The 19,019-nt window shown below is 41.8% G+C and overlaps 1 protein-coding gene and 1 long non-coding RNA gene across 2 annotated transcripts in view; one reads left to right on the forward strand and one right to left on the reverse strand.

The window, feature by feature from the left end:
- The window catches only part of DMXL1 (Dmx like 1), a 122,513-nt gene extending 117,497 nt beyond the window's left edge, over nt 1-5,016 (reverse strand). The window contains exon 1 of the mRNA XM_037509473.2: nt 4,832-5,016. Coding sequence (XP_037365370.1) covers nt 4,832-4,918 — 87 coding nt within the window. The 5' untranslated portion in view covers nt 4,919-5,016. The remainder of the gene's footprint in view (nt 1-4,831) is intronic.
- On the forward strand, nt 4,559-17,106 carry LOC129145648 (uncharacterized). The gene is made up of 3 exons (XR_008551507.1): nt 4,559-4,654; nt 5,466-5,645; nt 17,001-17,106. It is a non-coding gene; the product is annotated as an uncharacterized LOC129145648 (long non-coding RNA).
- Nucleotides 17,107-19,019: the final 1,913 nt, after the last annotated feature.

Here is a 19,019-nt window from a genome sequence, read left to right on the forward strand (position 1 = left end):
AGTTTTGTATTTAATGCCAAATGAGTATCACAAAGATCTTCCTCTGTCTCCAGATGTAAACAGCAGCAACCTTTCCCCTTTGCCCAAAGACCACCGGGGTCTCCCAAAAAAAATCCTTTTCATCCTCCTACCAATAAAGGCTACCTTAGTATGAACACAAGTTAAACTACAATCCTTATTATGAGAAAAAGCCAAGAAAGAGAATGCTAATTCAGCTTCCATGTGTTCTACCAACACCCGGATAGTTGCAGTCTGTCTTTTGACTTCACTCTAGATCCCCTGGACTGGGAACACTGGATTGTTTCATACAAAAGAGAGCCTGGCACTACTGCATATTTGCTTTCCATCCTGTAGCAAATGTGTTAAAATTCCAAACTAGAGACAGGAAGTCCTAGTTATTAACACAATCTGTCTCTCCCTCAGAAATTACCTGCTTTTCCATTTTATTCAAAATACAGTTTGAACACCAACTACGGAAAAAGAGATGAAAAGGGGAAAAAGCTCTCAAATATTAAAGCGCTTACTCTGACTCCAGTAGGCATGGAACTGTCTAGATGCTAGGTAACTAATGGTCTCTTTTTAACTTACTAGTCATCTTTTATAAATAAAACACTTCTTATTCTAAAAACAAGGTGTAACAAATCAGACCCAGGTTGCTTACATAATGTCACTCTAACAGTATGAAATTAACAAGGAAAACTGAGTGAAGCATTCAAGCAATAAGGAAATCTGAAATCTCACATACTCCTATGATACTGATGGTAAATGATTAACGACAGAGAAATTTGAAAGAAAATTTAATATAATAGAAGCATTTTATTTGGACTCAAATCTAAACTATTTCAACTATTTCAAAGCACCAGTGTTTTGAAGTGTTTACCAAGCATTTTCTATGAGCTAGGGATAAGATGAATACAACCTTAAATTTTATAATTCTCGATATTCTATTTGTGTGTGCGCACGCACCCTAAGAGGGAAGCAGGGGTCCCCAGGTTTAGGACAGGATAACTACTGGATAACTTTTCATTTACTAACGAAACTTAAAATGCAGTAGTTAGGGGTAGGGGTTAGCCAACTGGCAACAGCTTGTTGACCTCTAGGGCCAACAGAAAGGGTAGATGTTTCAATTACCCATTTAAACAGACACTAAATCCCTACCAAGGCAACTCAAACCATAACCAAGGGCTAATGGTAACATCTTAAAAAGAGCTCTGCTCCAACTCCATATACCTTCATTTAGCAGGAGTGGAAGGAATAACTTGAAATTCCCCATCTAAAAATGACACCTTTGCTTGGGCACTGACACCCACAGGACACATTTCCAAAATAAGTCACAGGAGGCTGGACATAACAAAAATTAAGAGGACATCCCTCCTAGGGCAGAAGGTATTAAGTTATCTATTTAGATAATGGGCAAATATGAATTTCAAAGAGACTCCCCTTCCATTTTACATAGCAGAGATCTTTTTCAAATGCAAATGTGTTGTTTCAATTTCATCAGAACCAACCATTTAAAGTCAATGTTTTGGGCCTCATTGAGCGCTGGGTTGCAAAGCTGCCAGCAGCCTCTGCAGGGCCAGTTCGATCCGGGCTGCTCCCCAGCCACCAGAGGAGGGTCCCACATGGCGCGCAGACCTCTCCTGCGGCTGCTCCCCACTTCGGTCTTTCTGTCTGCTCTGCTCCCCACTCTGGCTCTGGTGAATTCTCTCACCCTCCCATGCTTCTGACTGTACCCAGTGCTTGTATAAATAAATAAAAAAATCTTAAAAATATATATATACCATGACTTTGGTTTAAAAAATAAAAAAAAATAAAGTCAATGTTTTCCAGGTAGGAACATTTGAGATTGGGCATTTGTCTTTCCCAGGTACACTAAGGCAGGGTTAAATGCCACACCAGGTGTATGTGGCACAGAGGGAACTCACATGAACCAAGTTGATAGTCTTAGGGTTCCAATAAGGGAAACACCAAACTTCCTTTCCTAGTTAAGGGGGGTGACCCAAGCTAAAACACGTTCATGGAGGCTTAGGGCCCTGACCACATCCCCCTTCCTTCCCATTCCATTATATTATGCAGGACCTCAGTTTACCTACAGTAAAAGTTACCAAATTAAAACACCAAACATGCCAGCTTCCATGGCTATTCAGTTCACATTTTACTTGCATTTATCTTTCCATTACACATTGCAATTAACTTAAGCATATACTATCCTTTCACCCAGATTCATGAAATGTCAACTTTTGCACCACAAACTTGATATATTAAACCATTAAATAGAATCTAGTTGGTATAGGATTTCCATATTGCCATCTAGAGAGAGGAAGTGAAACCCCCTGCAAGAGCAAAGGATGTGAGTCTGGAGACAGAATCCAACTCCAAGCTGAACCTGTAACCTAGAAAGCATCTGAGGCTGGAAATGGAAAGCACTTGGTTGGTTAGCGGCTCTCAAATGGTCAGTAGTTTTTCCTAACTGGATCCAGGGATGCTTTCCTCAAAGATACCTGACATTTTAAAAGGTTTTACATGAGTTAAACAGTGAACTTAGCACTTTTTCATTTATCAACCCTCTGAGCAGGTACTGCTAAACCCATTTTACAAATCAGAAAAGAGAAATGCAATGACTGTAAGAGAACTTGCTCATGACTATAAGGAACTAGGATGGAAATCAAATGCAGGTAATGATTGTACTTTTTGGTGTCACCAGACTCTTAATAACCACTCGAGGTTCTCACAATGAAACTGGAACACATACAAAAGACAAACTGGTCATGATATACTAAAAGTGTAAATAAAGTGCCCTGAAAGTCTTAGAGATATGGTCACACCTGCCAGAAGCATTCATACTCAGCAAAAGTCAATAGTTTGATGCCAGTTTAATTAGCAAAAAAAGCATCTAATACTTAGATATACTAACCATATCAGTAATTGCATAGTTTAAAATCCAGAATCCATGAGAAATGGCATTGAATTTCATCTGAACTTAAAACCTGTCAGACCTTATTCAAATAACAGGATTTGCTCTCTTGCAATCTTTCAAAACAAGAATGGGTAAAGGTATCTGCAAACACGCAAAGGGAGGAATTACAGACACAAGATTTTCTGTAGAGAATGCACAAAGTCCCAAAAGGAAGGGGGCTGGCAAGAAGATCTCAAGTCCCTTCCACAAGTAAATCTGAATTTTGAGATATTTCTCAAAAGCTATTAAAACTAAAGTTAAGGCCTTAACAATAGATTCTGCATTTTAACATGGAAAAAAAAAAGCAATTTTAAAAGGATAAATTAAAGTGCTTGCTCATTATCATGGAAATGCAAATCAAAACCACTCTATACCTGTAACTGTTTTCTTAAAAAGAGTTCTTAAATTTTCATTGAAGAGGCACTCATGTAACTTTAGGAGATGGCAGAGAATGCAAGTAGAGTCTTATAACCTCCCACTAATAAAACTTCCTAGGATGCTGTTTATTTCCCCCTTCTAAAAGCTAGAGGAGAGATCAATGCCCAAGGACTGGAAGACTGTTGTTGCTAACAGACCTTCAGAGTTCACTCTTCTGAATACTCAGGCTAGGTTAACATTTAGCATTAGAATTTCTAAATCTGCTAGTGTCCAGTGCAAGCTGAGGTATGTATGAGTCACGCTACGAGGGAGGTACAGACTATGTGAAAGTAAAGTATTTGACTGGCACAGATCTAAGAGCACAATTCTGACATTAAATGCCTACACATGATAAATAATACCTATTTACTCCGACTGATGAAAATCACACATAAAAGTCCAAAACAGGTCAGAAAACCCGGGGCACCTATCAAGCTGCTTACTTGTTTCACTTTTTATGTAAAATAAGTTTCACTTTTAATCAAAACTACAGGATGGTCTCATGAGTTGTAGCAGAAATCATCAGCATTATAAATATGTTCAGATAAAGGGTCTCATGTGCAATATTGACTTGGATTTTGAAATTATTCTAAAAACTACTTTAGGCAGAAAATGCCACCATACCAGTGGGTGGCTAGAAGTTTGGGGCACCGTTCCCTCCCAATATCTGAGGAAGAGCAATGGAAAACAAGTGACTTCCAGAAACCTTAACTTGGATCTAACATTAAAACTGAAGTTTCACTGAAAAACAGCAATGAAACTTTCAGTAATTAATGTGAGTGATGGAAAGTAAATAAAAGTTTCCCAGGCCCAGTAACTCTTACATATGGAATCCAAAGGCTGGTAGGAGTGAATTTTTTATGAAAAGTGATTGTTTCCAAAGTTACTCCTTGTGTATGTGAAAGGAAAATAAGCGAAGAACACTTTCACTCTATTTCCACTCAGCATTTGTCGCTGATGGCAAATAATCAGTAATTGTTTGAAGACACCCACTCCTTTTAGCCACACAGATACTTGACCTTAAGTTAAAATATGAAACCGATCCTAACTACTTCTAAACTTGCCAAGTTGAGCCTCTGGAGTGAGGAAATAAAAAGACCTCCCCCAGGCCCCCAGCGCCACATTACTCAACAATGAGTTTCAGAAAAACGACTCTGATAAACCATTCCAGACGAAGGGAGTCACTTCTAAAATCCTGTAAAACATTCTAACATCCGAGTTCTGGCTCCGTAGAGGAAGGACCTCAAGGATGGAATGTTTTTGCCTCCTTCGCTCTCAAAGGTCAGCTGGGCCTGGGCCCAGGGGGCGGGGACCTCCAGGGGGGCGCGGGGGTGCTGGGGCGGGGGCGGGGGGACCCCAGTGGGGAAGACGAGGCGCTCGCGGCCTCTGCCTGTCATTCCGGGCCGAACCCGGCCGATTCCGGGGCGCGGGGCGGCCCCGGGCGCCTCGCTCACTCACCGTGAAGCGCTGATCGCCGACGCTGCCCACGGAGAAGCAGTGGTCGCCCGGGTTCACCGCGCCGGTGAGCACCTGGTGCAGGTTCATGTCGGCGCTTCAGTCCAGCCACGGACGCCGCGTCCGGCTCATGCCCAGGGTCAGCGGCCGGTCCCTCCCTCCTTCCCTCAGGGGCGGCGGCCGCTCTTGGGCGGCGACCGCGCCAGGCGCCAGGAGCCGGAGCCGCTCAGCTGGGGCCCGCAGCTCATCCCGAGTCCTGGCGGGCGAGGCCCGGAGGGGGCGGGCCGGGGAGCCGGCGAGCGCCGCGCCCGTCCGCGCACCTGTCACAGCCCTCCCGGGCCCAGGTGACGCGCGGGTCGACTCAGCGGCCGCCACCTGGAGCCGCCTCGCCGGCCAGGAGGGCCGCGCCGGCTACCTGCCTCCTCTGGGCTCCGGGAACCCGGCTCTGCCCGAGCCCGAGTGGCGCAGGCAGCACGCGACCGCCCTCCCCGCCTGACCTGTCCCTTCCCGGCGCCGGCGCCCGCCAGCCCCCACTGCCTCGGCGCTCCCGACGCGTCTCTAAGTCGCCTCTGTCGAAATATCGCGAGATTTCAGGAGGCGCAGCGCAGGCTGCGGTATAGGACTCGCTCTTCCCCAGTCTGCAGGTCGGCAGGCCGGTCTGAAAACGCCTCGTCGCTACACGTCAGAAACCGCCCAATCCCGAGCGCCGGTGCACGGGGGCTCCGCCCACCGCTGAGGACCGGCCAATCGCGTTGAGGCTTGGGAGCGACTCAGCTTTGGACCGTCGAACTTAAACGCACAGCGCGTCTGGAATGAGGTGAGAGTTAGCGGGTTGTGCTTTAGGTTAGCGCTTGGTCTGAATGCCGGGCCGGAGAGTTTAAAAGGGAGAAATGCATTATAAATGGAGTTGTAGTTTCCATGGTGCGGGTGGAGACTACAAGTCCCAGCAAGCACCGCTTCCCAGGCGACCCCTGAGTACTTAAGTGTGACCCGTGGAGCGTCCCCGTCCCGGCGAAGTGGTGACAGCAGGGGCCTCCCCGGTGGCGCAGGGGATTGAGCGCACGCTGTGACGCTGTCCATAGCTTCTGCAGCGCGGGTTCGAGTCCCGACCGGCCAGGGAGATACCCACATGGCGCGGCAGACCTCTCCTGTCTCGCCCCGCTGCTCCCCTCAGCAGTGTACTTCGTCAGTCTGCCTGCTCTGCTCCCAGCTCTCTCTCTGGTGAATCCTCTCACCCTCCCACATCTCTGACTGTACCCAGTGCTTGTATAAATAAATAAATCTTAAATTAAAAAAAAAAAAAAGGTGACTCCAGCCTCAGCCGGGTTTCCAACTCGCTAAACAGGATAATTTGGGGAGGTTTAAACCCTTGACAAATGCTAAAATGAAATATTAACCTGGTTTTACGTAACATACAGCTGAAGTAGTCCTGGTAGTTGTACTGCACCAGCCAGCCCTGCCTTCAGCATTGCAAAAAGAATAAGGATTCCAAACTCAGTGTCACAGAAGGGTGAGATTCAACTCGCATTGTCTTTTCACACAGCTTTGTATTGTTTTTAAACAATATCTGTTTATACTGCATCTCGCAGATAATGTAAGCCCCTTAGGAACAAATTGTGTTCTGTTTATCTCCGTGTCCCAAGTGTTTAGCCCAGTGTCAGTTCTAATTTAGGTGTTCAATAAAAGGTTGAATGAATATAAGTAGGAACTCTCCTCTTATGGATTAGGTTTTTAAATTAATAAATTGATGTTTTCTGTATTTTTTGGTGGTTAAAATTAATTAATTTCAAATTAATATTTAAACCGGGAGGTTTACTAGTAATTTTAACTTCCTTTTGCTTTTCCTAAATTTTTGGCAATTTTTACATTTGCTTTGTTTTGCAATAGAAAGTTACTTAAAATATGGGGACTACACCTGAGAGAAGAAAGCATGCATTGTACAAAAAGGGAAGAATGAAGTAAAATATATATATAATGTAATAATAAATTATAAATTAAAAAAAAGTTACTTAAAAAACAAGTTTAGGCACCATACCCCTTTTCTTAAATTGAAAGGTTTATCCCAATCTCTTCATAAAATGAGGGAGGGACTTCATATATAATTTGCCTTCAAAAAAAAAAAAAACTTTTAGGGCCTCCCTGGTGGCACAGGGGGTTAAGACACAAGCTACCACAGACATTATGTGCAGCCTCTGCAGCACCATTTCGATCCCAGGGCAGGGAGCTGCCCACATGGCACAGCAGACCTCTCCTGACTCGACCGCTGCTCCCCTCAGCAGTGTATTTCAGTCAATCTGCCTGTTCTGTTCCCCACTCTGTCTCTGGTGAATCCTCTCACCCCTCACACCTCTGGCCTATACCCCAGTTCTTGTATGTATAAATAAATAAATCTTTAAAAAAATACTTTTATTGAGGTCTAACATATAGTTTGTCTTTGATAATTAATCCAAATTTTATTTAAAGTGATTTTAAGTTAATTTTATATTTTAGACTAAATCAAGATTTTCCATTGCCCCACAAAAATGCTATGTAACCCAAAGTTTAATATTGTCACTCATTTTATTCTGCAGTTTTGCTTTGAAAAACTTTTAGTATAGCAAATTAAAGAAACTAAGTGACCTAGTAGTTGGAAAATCTGAGATCTTTCGCTTTCTGAGTTATTTTCCTTAGCATTATCCTTTCCAGTTTCATCCATGTTGTCACAAATGCAAGAGTTAATCCTTTTTTATAGCTGAGTAGTATTCCATTGTGTCTATAAACCACATTTTTCTGATCCCTTCTTCCATCCTTGGGCATTTAAGCTGTTTCCAAACTGGATAGTCTCACTTATATGTGGAATAGAGAAACATAAAGGGTCAGTCCAAACAAAACCAGTAATATACTCTTATATCTGTCTGCAAAACTGAGGCAACCAGAGAAGAGTGGTGGGGTGGGATTCGGGGAGAGACGGGCTCCTATGGAACATTGTGGAAGATTGTTGAGGCAGGGTAGGGTATGAAAGTATCCATTTGTAGAGGTTTGACCCTAAGACTCCTGGAGCAAATACAAAGATGTAAACCTACTTCACCTCAATAAACATAATTTGGGAAAAATAGAAAAAGAAAAAAAATCTGAGATCTAGTCATGATCTCATAATAGCTCTAGGACCTTGGAAAACTTAAAACTAGGTTTTCTCAAGTGTAAATTTGGCATGTTGACTGTGAGTATCAATAACATTTTGCTTGGCATTTTCATTCCTGCGACTCTGCATACTTGCTAGTTTTTTTTTAGATTACTTAAGTTTTGAGATAAACTACTTGAGATTGAATGCTAGCGTCACCACTCAAACAAGTTACGTACTCTTTCTGTTTTACTATCCCATCCATGAAGTGGGGACAGTAGTTTTTTCACCCCCTAGTGTCACTTAACCTCCCCTTAACAAAACTATCTAATCCCAAATCTAGTTTTGACTTCTCAAAAAACTTAAGCTTAATTTTGACCAGTGGCAAAATTGGTAAAGAAATAAAGAAGGTAAGGTAAAGTATAGGATTTTTTGTGTGTAATTATTATAAGGATTAAATGAGAACAGTGTTAGGTAGGTATTGGGGTTCAGATAGTGATGGGGTTTGGTGTGTGGCATACTTGGGTCCCTCTGAGAGAGAATTCAGCAGATGTTCCCATTCGCCAGCACACAGCAAGTTTATTAAAGGAAAAGAGAAAAGGAAAAAAAAATGCCTGCATATTCATAGGTGGGCAGGATTGGGTTGGTATTCTATGATTATTAATCCTCTCTGCCCACACCTTTGGCTGATAATCTTTTCTACCCCACCTCAGATTCCTGGAAATTTCCATAGCCCATTGTAGATTCATTAATCATCTCTATCACCACCTTGGATTTGTCCTTGTGAGACTTTCCATCCTAAATTTTTCTATTCCCAGCTTCCATCATTAGGCACAGAGTTCAATAGATGTTAGCTGTTATTACTGTTATTGTTATTATTTTACTCTCATAAAATAACCTTCTGGTATATACTTTAAAGTTTTCTAAATAATGTCAAACCTAAGTCCAAATCAAACTTTGAAGGGATGTTTGAGACTGCCACAAGTGTTCTAATGTCATTACGGGGCAGGGTGAGGGGAACCCTAAAGTCCCCAAAACTGCCAGTCTTAAATAGTTTCTGCCATCCACCATATCAAGACAAAACATACTCTAGTGCATAAGACCTTCAATGGAAATACAATTAGTATCTAATATTTAATACTAGTAGTGAGCAATAGGCAGTAGAGAAAGAATATAGTTAAAGTGGTTTCCAATTAATGTCCAAAATTACCCATCCCCTCGTGGAAAAATGCACCAGCCAAACAAGGTTGGCCCAAAGTAAGACTGCTAAGATCCAAAAGCTTGCCACAAATCTAAGGTACCTTCTGGTGGGGTCCCATGGAAAAGGGGCAGAAAAGAGCAAAATTAAAACCCAAGTCAAGAGGCCTTCCTGGTGGTGCAAGGTGTTAAGCACAGCAATGTGAAGCTATTAGCAGCCTCTGCAGCTCGAGTATGATCCCCAGCCAGCCAGGGAGATACCCACATGGCGCAGCAGACCTCTCCTGTCTCGCCTGCTGCTCCCCTCAGCAGTGTATTTTGGTCAGTCTACCTGTTCTGTTCCCTGCTCTGTCTCTGGGGAGTCCTCTCACCCTCAGCACCTCTAGCCTGTACCCCAGTTCTTGTATGAATAAATAAATCTTAAAAAAAAAAAAAACAACCCAAGTCAAGATAAAGGCTGCCTCCTCAAGAGTCTCTCACCCATGTCTCTGTCTCCTTTCAAGTTTCTTCTTCCATCTCCCACAAGTCCCTCGTACAAGTCCAAGGCCAAGAAGTAAGCATAGTTTCTTTATATGTCTCTCTGCCTAGCTCCACCATTCCTTATGGTAGGGCAGGGAAACTGGAACCTCCCATTTCCCTGGGGATTGCTCTACTACGATGGTATCTTAATCTGAATCCAAAATTATGGAAATAGAATGGCTAATGAAAAACCAAGGGCACCCTTTTGTCTCTCATTCATCGGAAATGCTTTTCCTGCCTTCTTATATTGGTACCATGAAACAAGTTCTCTTTGCTGTATAGCAAATGAATAGTTTCAATGAAAAACCTTAATGTTTATAATTTATCTGTTCACTACAACTCTTGCCTACTTTCTGGGTATTTACAGCCCTTCAGCTAAGAATGGCTTTTACATTTTTAAATGGTTAAAAATACTGAATAGAAGGATAATATTTCATGATATATGAAAATTAAATGAAATTCACATGTCTATAAAATATCTTTGGGACACAGCCAAATATAGTCATTTAGATAATACTTATAGTTACTTTTATACCACATCTACAAAGTTGAGTAGTTTCAGCAGAGACTGCATAACCCGCCAAGCCAAAAATACTCACTATCTGGTCCTTTTGAGGGAAAGTTTGTTGACCCCTGACCTATAGAAAGGCTCCTCTACTGCTCTGTGATCTATGAAGTAGTTTTTGCTATACATAATCGCACTATTGAACCACTCAGCTTAATTCGCAAAACATCTAATGTGAATGATTACATAAGCATCTTTACATCTGTTGTGTCCTTGCTTCTTCACATACTATAACCTAGCAGAGTAAATACTCAACAAACAGTTGAATGCATGGGTTAATATATACACAGAACTGATACACACATACATACATACATACATACATATATGAAGGTTCCCCTAAAGAAACTATCCCAGAGAGATAGCTGTAGAAAACCATTTTGGTTTCAACCTGCAGTTTCTACATATTGCCCTGTAGTGACTTCCCTTTAAGGAGATTCATATCTAATCCTAAGTACAATTCTGATTTATTTGCAATGAGAGCTTAACTCTGACCTGTGGCAAAATTATTAAATAAGGAACTGAGGGAAGTGAAGGTAAAGTGTCTGTCTACCATCCTCTACCCCTGTTCCCTTTTGCCCAGAGGCCACAAATGCACCTCCTATAACAAAGTGTCCAGAATTCTTGAATCTAATTATTGCCTGAGCAGTAATCGAATTAAATCACTCTGTCCTTGGAGTTCTCACAGACTGTGTGTGACTTTGTGCTTTCTTCCTTTAGTTTATTTTTTTTCTTTTCGTTTCTTTAGTTGTTTTTTTTTTTTTTCCCCCTAGGAAACAACAGCGGAAGGATGGTTGTAACAAAGGAAGTTACTTTTTGATTAAATTTTGCATTATTACTGGCAGCAAAATTTCTTAGAATACCCAAGTAATGTGGTTTTCTGATATTGACAGGACAAAAAGAAGTTATTTCTCTTTAATGTTAGTTTGAAAAGGGAAGGCACTTGACTTGTATACAATTCAGTAAGTGGTAACAGTGTAAAGAAAAGCAAACAGGCCAAGCTTTCAGATCTTGTGGCAGAGAAGGCGGAGGGGAGAAGCTTATAGGAAGCCAGCTGAGATTGGAAAGGAACCATGCCTATTCACACGGTCTGAGCTGCTGAAATCTTTGTTTTTACCCATCTTCTTGCCATCCTTATCCTAAACACGTTGCTATAAATCCCTGTGCTTCCAGGGCCTGTAGTCAACAATAGGGAGCCACATCTATCTGAACTTCAGTCCTCACTGCCAAAAATCAATAGATTAGGGAGGTTAGGAGTAAAGGGAGTCCTCTTATCCCATAACTGAGACTGAGTCAGTGAGAGCGTGTTGCTGGAATTTCACCCAAGCACTATGACCTCATTCATCTCATAAAAAAAATATGACGGTCTGTGCACAAGTAAAGACATGAATGCCCCTGAAATCTCGCGTGTACTGCCAACACCACCTTACCTATGCATTAGGAACTTTATAGGTTAACCCTAGCCATCATTTATAGTATTGTTGCTATAGTAAAATTAATTCCAACACTTCTAAAACTTGGAGGTTCTAAATATTCTTGGGTTGTGCTCCCTCAGCTGGTAGGTTCTCCATCCAGAAGCAAAACTGTTTTTTAAACATTATAAAAACTGTTTATTAGGGCCTACCCCGGTGGCGCAGGTGGTTGAGTGCCACTCTGTGAAGCTGTCTGCAGCCTCTGCAGCGCCATTTCTATCCTGGCCAGCCATCGAGGGTCCCACATGGCGCGGCAGACCTCTCCTGTCTCGCCCACTGCTCCCCTCAGCAGTGTATTTTGTCAGTCTGCCTGTTCTGTTCCCAACTCTGTCTTTGGTGAATCCTCTCACCCTCCTGCACATCTGGCCTGTACCCCGGTTCTTGTATAAAATAAATAAAAATCTTTAAAAAAAAACCCGTTTATTAAACACTTTCTCTATATCATAGGTATTTTATTTATCTCCTTTAAAGCTCAGCAACACTACAGGGGTTGCATCTCTGTTTTGCAAATGAAAAAACCTGAACTCAAAGAGATTACATAACTTGCCCAAGGTCACATTAGATCTAGGTTATAGCTCCATCCAAGAATTTGAACTCAGCTCTCTTGGGCTGTAGAGATCCTCTAAATGTTTTTCAAAGTTTCTTGACTCTCAGGGTGAATAAAACCAGAACCTGTTAGGGGGAAGTGATGTCCTGAGTTAATCCCATACAGGCTTTGTGGACCCCACCCCCACTCCAGACTAAAGCCATCAAGACTCTGGGAAAGACAAATCCCGTCACCACCAAGGGAGGGTGGCTGGGACCTGAGGGTGGAGTTGGGCAGCCAGGTTGGATATAAAAAACCAAACAAGTGGGCCTTGGGCTCTCTCCGGCTCACGATCGCTCGCCTCCTGGCTTCATGGCTCCTGGCTGGCGGCCAACTCTCAGAGTGCCATTTGGGATTCCAGATAGGCGGATCGGGTAGGACTCATTTAAAACTTTGTCTCCCACTTTTCTCCCAGAGCTGTACATTTCCTCATTTCCCCTCCCCTTTGTAAATAAACCTTTTATTAACCTTTCACGTGTGCCTGCAGTAGAGCACTGATAAGTCCTTTTAAGCGCGCGGGTGAGGACCCACAATCAGGCACCCCGTTTTGTATCGGGGTTGCTCTACAACAAACCTACCATCCATCTATAACTGGCAAGATGAGAAGAAACGGGAAGTAGGTTGACTTTTCTAAGTTGGGTCTTCTGTGAATCTCTGGTAGAAAGAATTATATTCCTAAAACATTTTTCTCCTCTCTCAAGATCAAAGGAAAGCTTGCCCCCTCACTTTTATCCACTCCAAACTATAAAGGCCAGTCTTTGTGGAAAGGTAAAGTAAATATCCCCAACCCAAAAACTCCTTGATCCTCAGCCAGTTAGGTAGATTTTCACTTGGTTAAGGCTAATACTTTTAAGAAAGTCATAGAACTAACCATATAATCACACTTGTCAGTGAGACTTAAAGTACATTGTGTCTCTGCTCATGACTATTAAAGTTTTTGTTAGGGGTGTTATAGAGCAACCCGATACAAAACGGGGTGCCTGACTGTGGGTCCTCACCCGCGTGCTTAAAAGGACTTATCAATGCTCTACTGCAGGCACATGTGAAAGGTTAATAAAAGGTTTATTTACAAGGGAAGGGGAAATGAGGAAATGTACAGCTCTGGGAGAAAAAGTGGGAGACAAAGTTTTAAATGAGTCCTACCCGATCCGCAGATCAGGAATCCCAAAATGGCGCTCTCAGAGTTGGCCGCCAGCCAGGAGCCATGAAGCCAGGAGGCGAGCGATCGCGAGCCAGAGAGAGCCCAAGGCCCACGTGTTTGGTTTTTTATATCCAACCTGGCTGCCCAACTCCACCCTCAGGTCCCAGCCACCCTCCCTTGGTGGTGATGGGATTTGTCTTTCCCAGAGTCTTGATGGCTTTAGTCTGGAGTGGGGGTGGGGTACACAAAGCCTGTATGGGATTAACTCAGGACATCATTTCCCCCTAACAGGGGGATAGAGAAATCAAGTGATGTAATTTTGAACAGGAAAGGAGAAATTATGTAGAAGACAGTAGCAGGGAGTTTGTTAAGTCAGGAGCAACTTGATGGTAATAGGCTCTGGGACAGGAATGAAGCGGAAGTCTCCCAATCAAATTTCCAGTAATTTAGTTGGTGATTATTGATTCCAAAGTTTTATGACAAGGCAAAAGACCTAGAATAGCCATAACAATATTAAAGGAGAACAAAGTTAGAAAACTGACACTCCCTGAATGCAAGACTTACTATAAAATTACAGTTATTAAGACAGTGTGGAGTTGGCAAAGAAATAGACATATAGATCAATGGGACAGAATTGAATTTCCAGATCCACAAAAAGATAGTTAACTGATCCTTGGCAGAGAGATAAAAGTAATACAATTAAACAAAGATAGTCATTTTTTTAAAGATTTATTTATTTTATGCATACAAGAACTGAGGGACAGGCCAAAGGTGCAGGAGGTGAGAGGATTCACCAGAGAGAGTGGGGAACAGAATAGGCAGACGGACTGAAATACACTGCTGAGAGAGGAACAGTGGGCAAGGCAGGAGAGGTCTGCTGTGCCATGTGGGTTGCTCCCTGGCTGGCTGGGGATTGAATTCATGCTGCAGTGGCTGCAGATAGCATCAAAGTGCTGTACTTAATGCCTTGTGACACCAGGGAGGCCCCAAATAGTCATTTTAACAAATGGTCCTGGTGAAATTGGGTAGCCACATGCAAAACAAAAAAAGAAAGTAAGAAATCTAGACACAGACCTTATATCCTTCAGAAAAAGTAACTCAAAATGAGTCATGGGCTTCCCTCGTGGCGCAAGGGGTTAAGACACAGCCTAAGAGGCTATTCTCAGCCACTGCAGCACTAGTTCAATCCCTCCAGGGAGCTACCTACATGGCACAGCAGATCTCTCCTAACTTGCCCGCTGCTCCCCTCAGCAGTGTATTTCAGTGGATCTGCCTCTTCTGTTCCCCACTCTGTCTCTGGTGAGTCCTCTCACCCCCCACACCTCTGGCCTGTGCCCCAGTTCTTGCATGTATAGATAAATAAATATTAAAAAAAAAAAAAAGGAATCACAGACCTAAACGGCAAAACTGTAAAACTTCTAGCTGATAGCATAGTAGAAACCTAGATGACCTTGGGAATGGCATAATTTCTGTACCTATAACACCAAAAGATGATCCATGGAAGAAATAGTAAAAGTTAGTCTTCAATTAAAATTCTGCTCTGTGAAAGATAATGTCAAGAGAATTAGAAAACAGCCCACAGCCTGGGACAAAAGATTTACAAAATAAATCTCATAAAAGACTCTTATACAAAATGTACAGACACACACACTTAAACTTTTAAAACTCAACAAGAAGAAATCAAAATAAGCTGAGTTTAAAATAGAACAAACACCTTAACAGACACCTCAGCAAAGACAGACAGATGGCAAATAAGCACATGAAAAGACGTTCCACATCACATGTCATCAGAGAAAAATGAAAATTAAATGAATTACTGCTACACTTCTATTATAATGTCCAAAATCTGGACCACTGACAAACTAGAGCTGGCAAGAATGTGGAATAACAAACTGTTATTCCTTGTAGGTAAGAATGCAAGATGATGGTCTTATTGGAAGACATTTTGGTGATTTCTTACTAAACTAAATACACATTTACCACTGTGATCCTGGCAGTCACAGTATTTACCCAAAGGAGTTGATAACTGATGCCCACGCAAAAACCTGCACCTAGATGTTTATAGCAATGCATTTATGATTGCAAAATCTTAGAAACAATCAACTTGTCCTTCAGTAATGGTACAATGAACTTTTATTTAGCACTAAAAAGAAATGAGCTATTAGGCTATGATGAGCATGGAAGAATCTTATATGCATAGTACTTAGTGAAAGAAGATAATCTGAAAAGGCTACATGCTGTAGGATCCAACTATATATAAATCTGTAAAAAGCAAAACTATGGAGATAATATAAAGGTCAGGGATTGGGGTGGGGGACAAATAGGTGGGATATAGAGGCTTTTTAAAGGAGCTGCAAAAATACTCTATGATACTGCAATGATGGATACATGTCATAAAATTTTCCAAATATGCAGACTGTACAACACCATATAGTAGCTAAGGATGAAGTCTCAGGTAAACTGTGAACTTTGATTATAATGTATCAGTCTAGGTGCATCAGCTGTAACAAAAGCTTTACTCTCATGGAGGATGTTGACAATGGGGAAGTTATGCCTATATGCAGGCAGGAATATTTGGAAAATCTTCTGTACCTTCTTCCTAATTTTGCTGTAAACCTGAAACTTCTCTAAAAAAAAAAATCAAATACTTAAAAAAATAAAATGAGGGACTGTGATTTGGGAAATCACCAGAGCGTACCATTTTTCCCTTAATAGAAGACGTGAGAAGAGATAAGGGATGTAAGTTAATGAATAGAAACTTAAGGAATGTTTCTCAAAATGGGAAATATGTGAAGGAATAATAACAAAAGACTGATATGATAGCTTAGGAAGCAGAAAGTATGTGCAAAGAAAGAAAAAGGTGTTTTGTTTAGTCAACTGTATATTAAACAAAGCTTGTCAGGAAGTATGTCCTCACTCATGTATGTATTATGGAATAACTGATTAGACAGAACACAACATTTTCCAGGAAAAGAAACTGCCAGTCTCTTTTCTGCATAGAATAACATAACAAGTGCCCTTGAAGCATTCGGTGTCTCACTAAGAGTCATTTGAGTGACTCCTTTACTTAAGCAATATAAACTGAGACTGTTTCTGCAAAAGATGGGATCACGAGGCTGGGTCACATACTGTCCACCAATATCTAAGTAACAAATATATATGTATTTATTTTTTATTTCTTATGCAGAAGAACCGGGGTGCGGCCAGAGGGATGGGGGTGAGAGAAGTGGGGAACAGAACAGGCAGACTGACTGAAATACACTGCTGAGGGGAGCAGTGGGTGAGTCAGGAGAGATCTGCTGCACCATGTAAGTCAGCTCCCTGACCGGGGATCGAACTCAGGCTGTTGCTGTAATAGTGCTGAGACTTAACCCATAGGCTACAAGGGAGGCCCTATGTGTATTTTTTTTTTTTTATTTAATCAAACAGGAGATCTTTATTCTGTGTTTCATGTCATCTCAGATATAGTAGAACTTTTACTTTTAAATTAAACTTCATGAAGTTTAATTTAAAACTGGCCTTTCCCAGCTGAATAGAAGTCTGGCCAAAAAAATTCTTAGATTGGTCTAATTAATGTATTTTATTTTAAAAGAGCAAAATGTTGTCAATAACAACCAAGGTGAGAAAGGATCACAACAACCTCCTGAGAGAAACCAGAAAAAGTGATGACCAACTACAATAAAGCAGAAGATTCCTCTGAGCTATGGTATGATCCTGCTTGCTTCTCCCAGGCTCAATTCTTGAAAAGGAAATGCAAATCAAAAGTATTTTCACAGGGCCTTCCCTGGTGGTGCAGGCGGTTGAGCACCGCCCTGTGAAGCTGTCCACAGCCTCTGCAGCACCCGTTCGATCCCGGCCGGCCAGCAAGGGTCCCACTTGGCACAACAGACCTCTCCTGTTGCGCCCGCTGCTCCCCTCAGCAGTGTATTCATCAGTCTGCCTGTTCTGTTCCCCGCTCTGTCTCTGGTGAATCCTCTCACCCTCCCGCACACATCTGGCCTGTACCCTGGTTCTTGTATAAAATAAATAATCTTTAAAAAAAAGTATTCTCGGGCCTCCCCGGTGGTGCAGCTGTTGAGCGCTGGGTTGCGAAGCTGCCCGCAGCCTCTGCGGCGCCGGTTCAATCCCCGGCTGCTCCACGGCCACCGGAGGAGGGTCCCACATGGCACGCAGACCTCTCCTGCCGCCCGCTGCTCCCCTCAGCAGTGTACTTCAGTCCTTCTGCCTGTTCTGCTCCCCGCTCTGGCTCTGGTGAATTCTCTCACCCTCCCGTGCTTCTGACTGTACCCAGTGCATGTATAAACAAACAAACAAATAAATAAATAAATAAAACATGCCTCTTTAAAAAATAAAAAAATAAAAAAAAAAAGTATTCTCTCTGGCTTATTTCGCTGAGCATGATCCCTTCCAGTGCCATCCATGTTGCTGCAAATTGCATGTGTTTATCTTTTTTGAATGCTGAGTAATATTTCATGGTGTATATGTACCACATCTTCTTGATCCAGTCATCTATTTTTGGACATTTGGGTTGTTTCCAAAGCTTAGCTATTGTAAATAGTGCTGCTATAAACATAGGGGTGCAGGTGCTCTTTGAAAGAAAAAGAAAAATACCGGATGGTCTCACTCATAGCAGGAATCTAGAAAACTTAAATAAGGGACCAGGAAAAAGAATAACCATAAGAAAGAAAATATCAAAATCAACAAGTAACTATGAACAAGAGACACTCTATGGAGGGTGGGGGGCGGGGAAAGGAGGGCTTGGGGTAAAAATAAGGGGGTTGTAATTGTATGGGGAATATAAAAATAAAATTTAAATTAAAAAAAAGTATTCTCACAAATAGTCCCAAATTTACAAAGAAGTTAACTAAATATATCCTTATTTTTTCTCTATCTGAGGAGGTAAGGAGTCAATGCTAAGGCAAGACAGATGATAAGAGAAATGAGCAACTGCAAGCTGACTGCCTCTCATTGGTGTATTCATAGGCTCCAGGGCCCTACCTTGAATTTGGGAATGGCAGTGTTGGTTCCCATAAAAATAGCATTGCAAGCCTGGTTGGCATCAGAGTGTACATTAAAAGTAAGTTATATAAATCTACAAAATCCCCAAAGTGGTATATGGTTATCAAGTTCAGTAGCTTAGCTGCCATGGACATACTGAAAAGAAATGTGAACAATGCAATCATTGTCATTGTTAACTTTAATTGACTATTTAGTAAACCAAGTATTATCCTAAGTTGTTTACATTACTGCTTCTTTCACTCATATCAGCTTTCTAAAAACCCTTACTCCTATAGTTGAAATTTCTAAACATTCAAATGGCTACAATACCTTTCCCTGTGTTCTGGAAGAACTCTGCCATGTTGTGGGTATAGATGATTTCCATTATAGTTTCTAATTCTAATACATCCATGGAGAGAGAACTCCACATTGCAAATAGTGTATTGATTAAGGCCCATCTATCTGAATCAATAATGAATTTTCTGTAAATATGGTCTACTGCTTTCTGAACCTCAAGAACTATAGATAGATAAAAGCAATGCCTTTTTGCTACATATATTTCTTAAAAAAAAAAAAACCCTCATCTTCAAATATGTGTTTTTCAGAAATGAAA

The sequence above is a fragment of the Talpa occidentalis genome, unplaced genomic scaffold (assembly GCF_014898055.3).
Source record: "Talpa occidentalis isolate TD23 unplaced genomic scaffold, MPIMG_talOcc4v2.1 talOcc4.13, whole genome shotgun sequence".
Classification (NCBI taxonomy): Eukaryota; Metazoa; Chordata; class Mammalia; order Eulipotyphla; family Talpidae; genus Talpa; species Talpa occidentalis.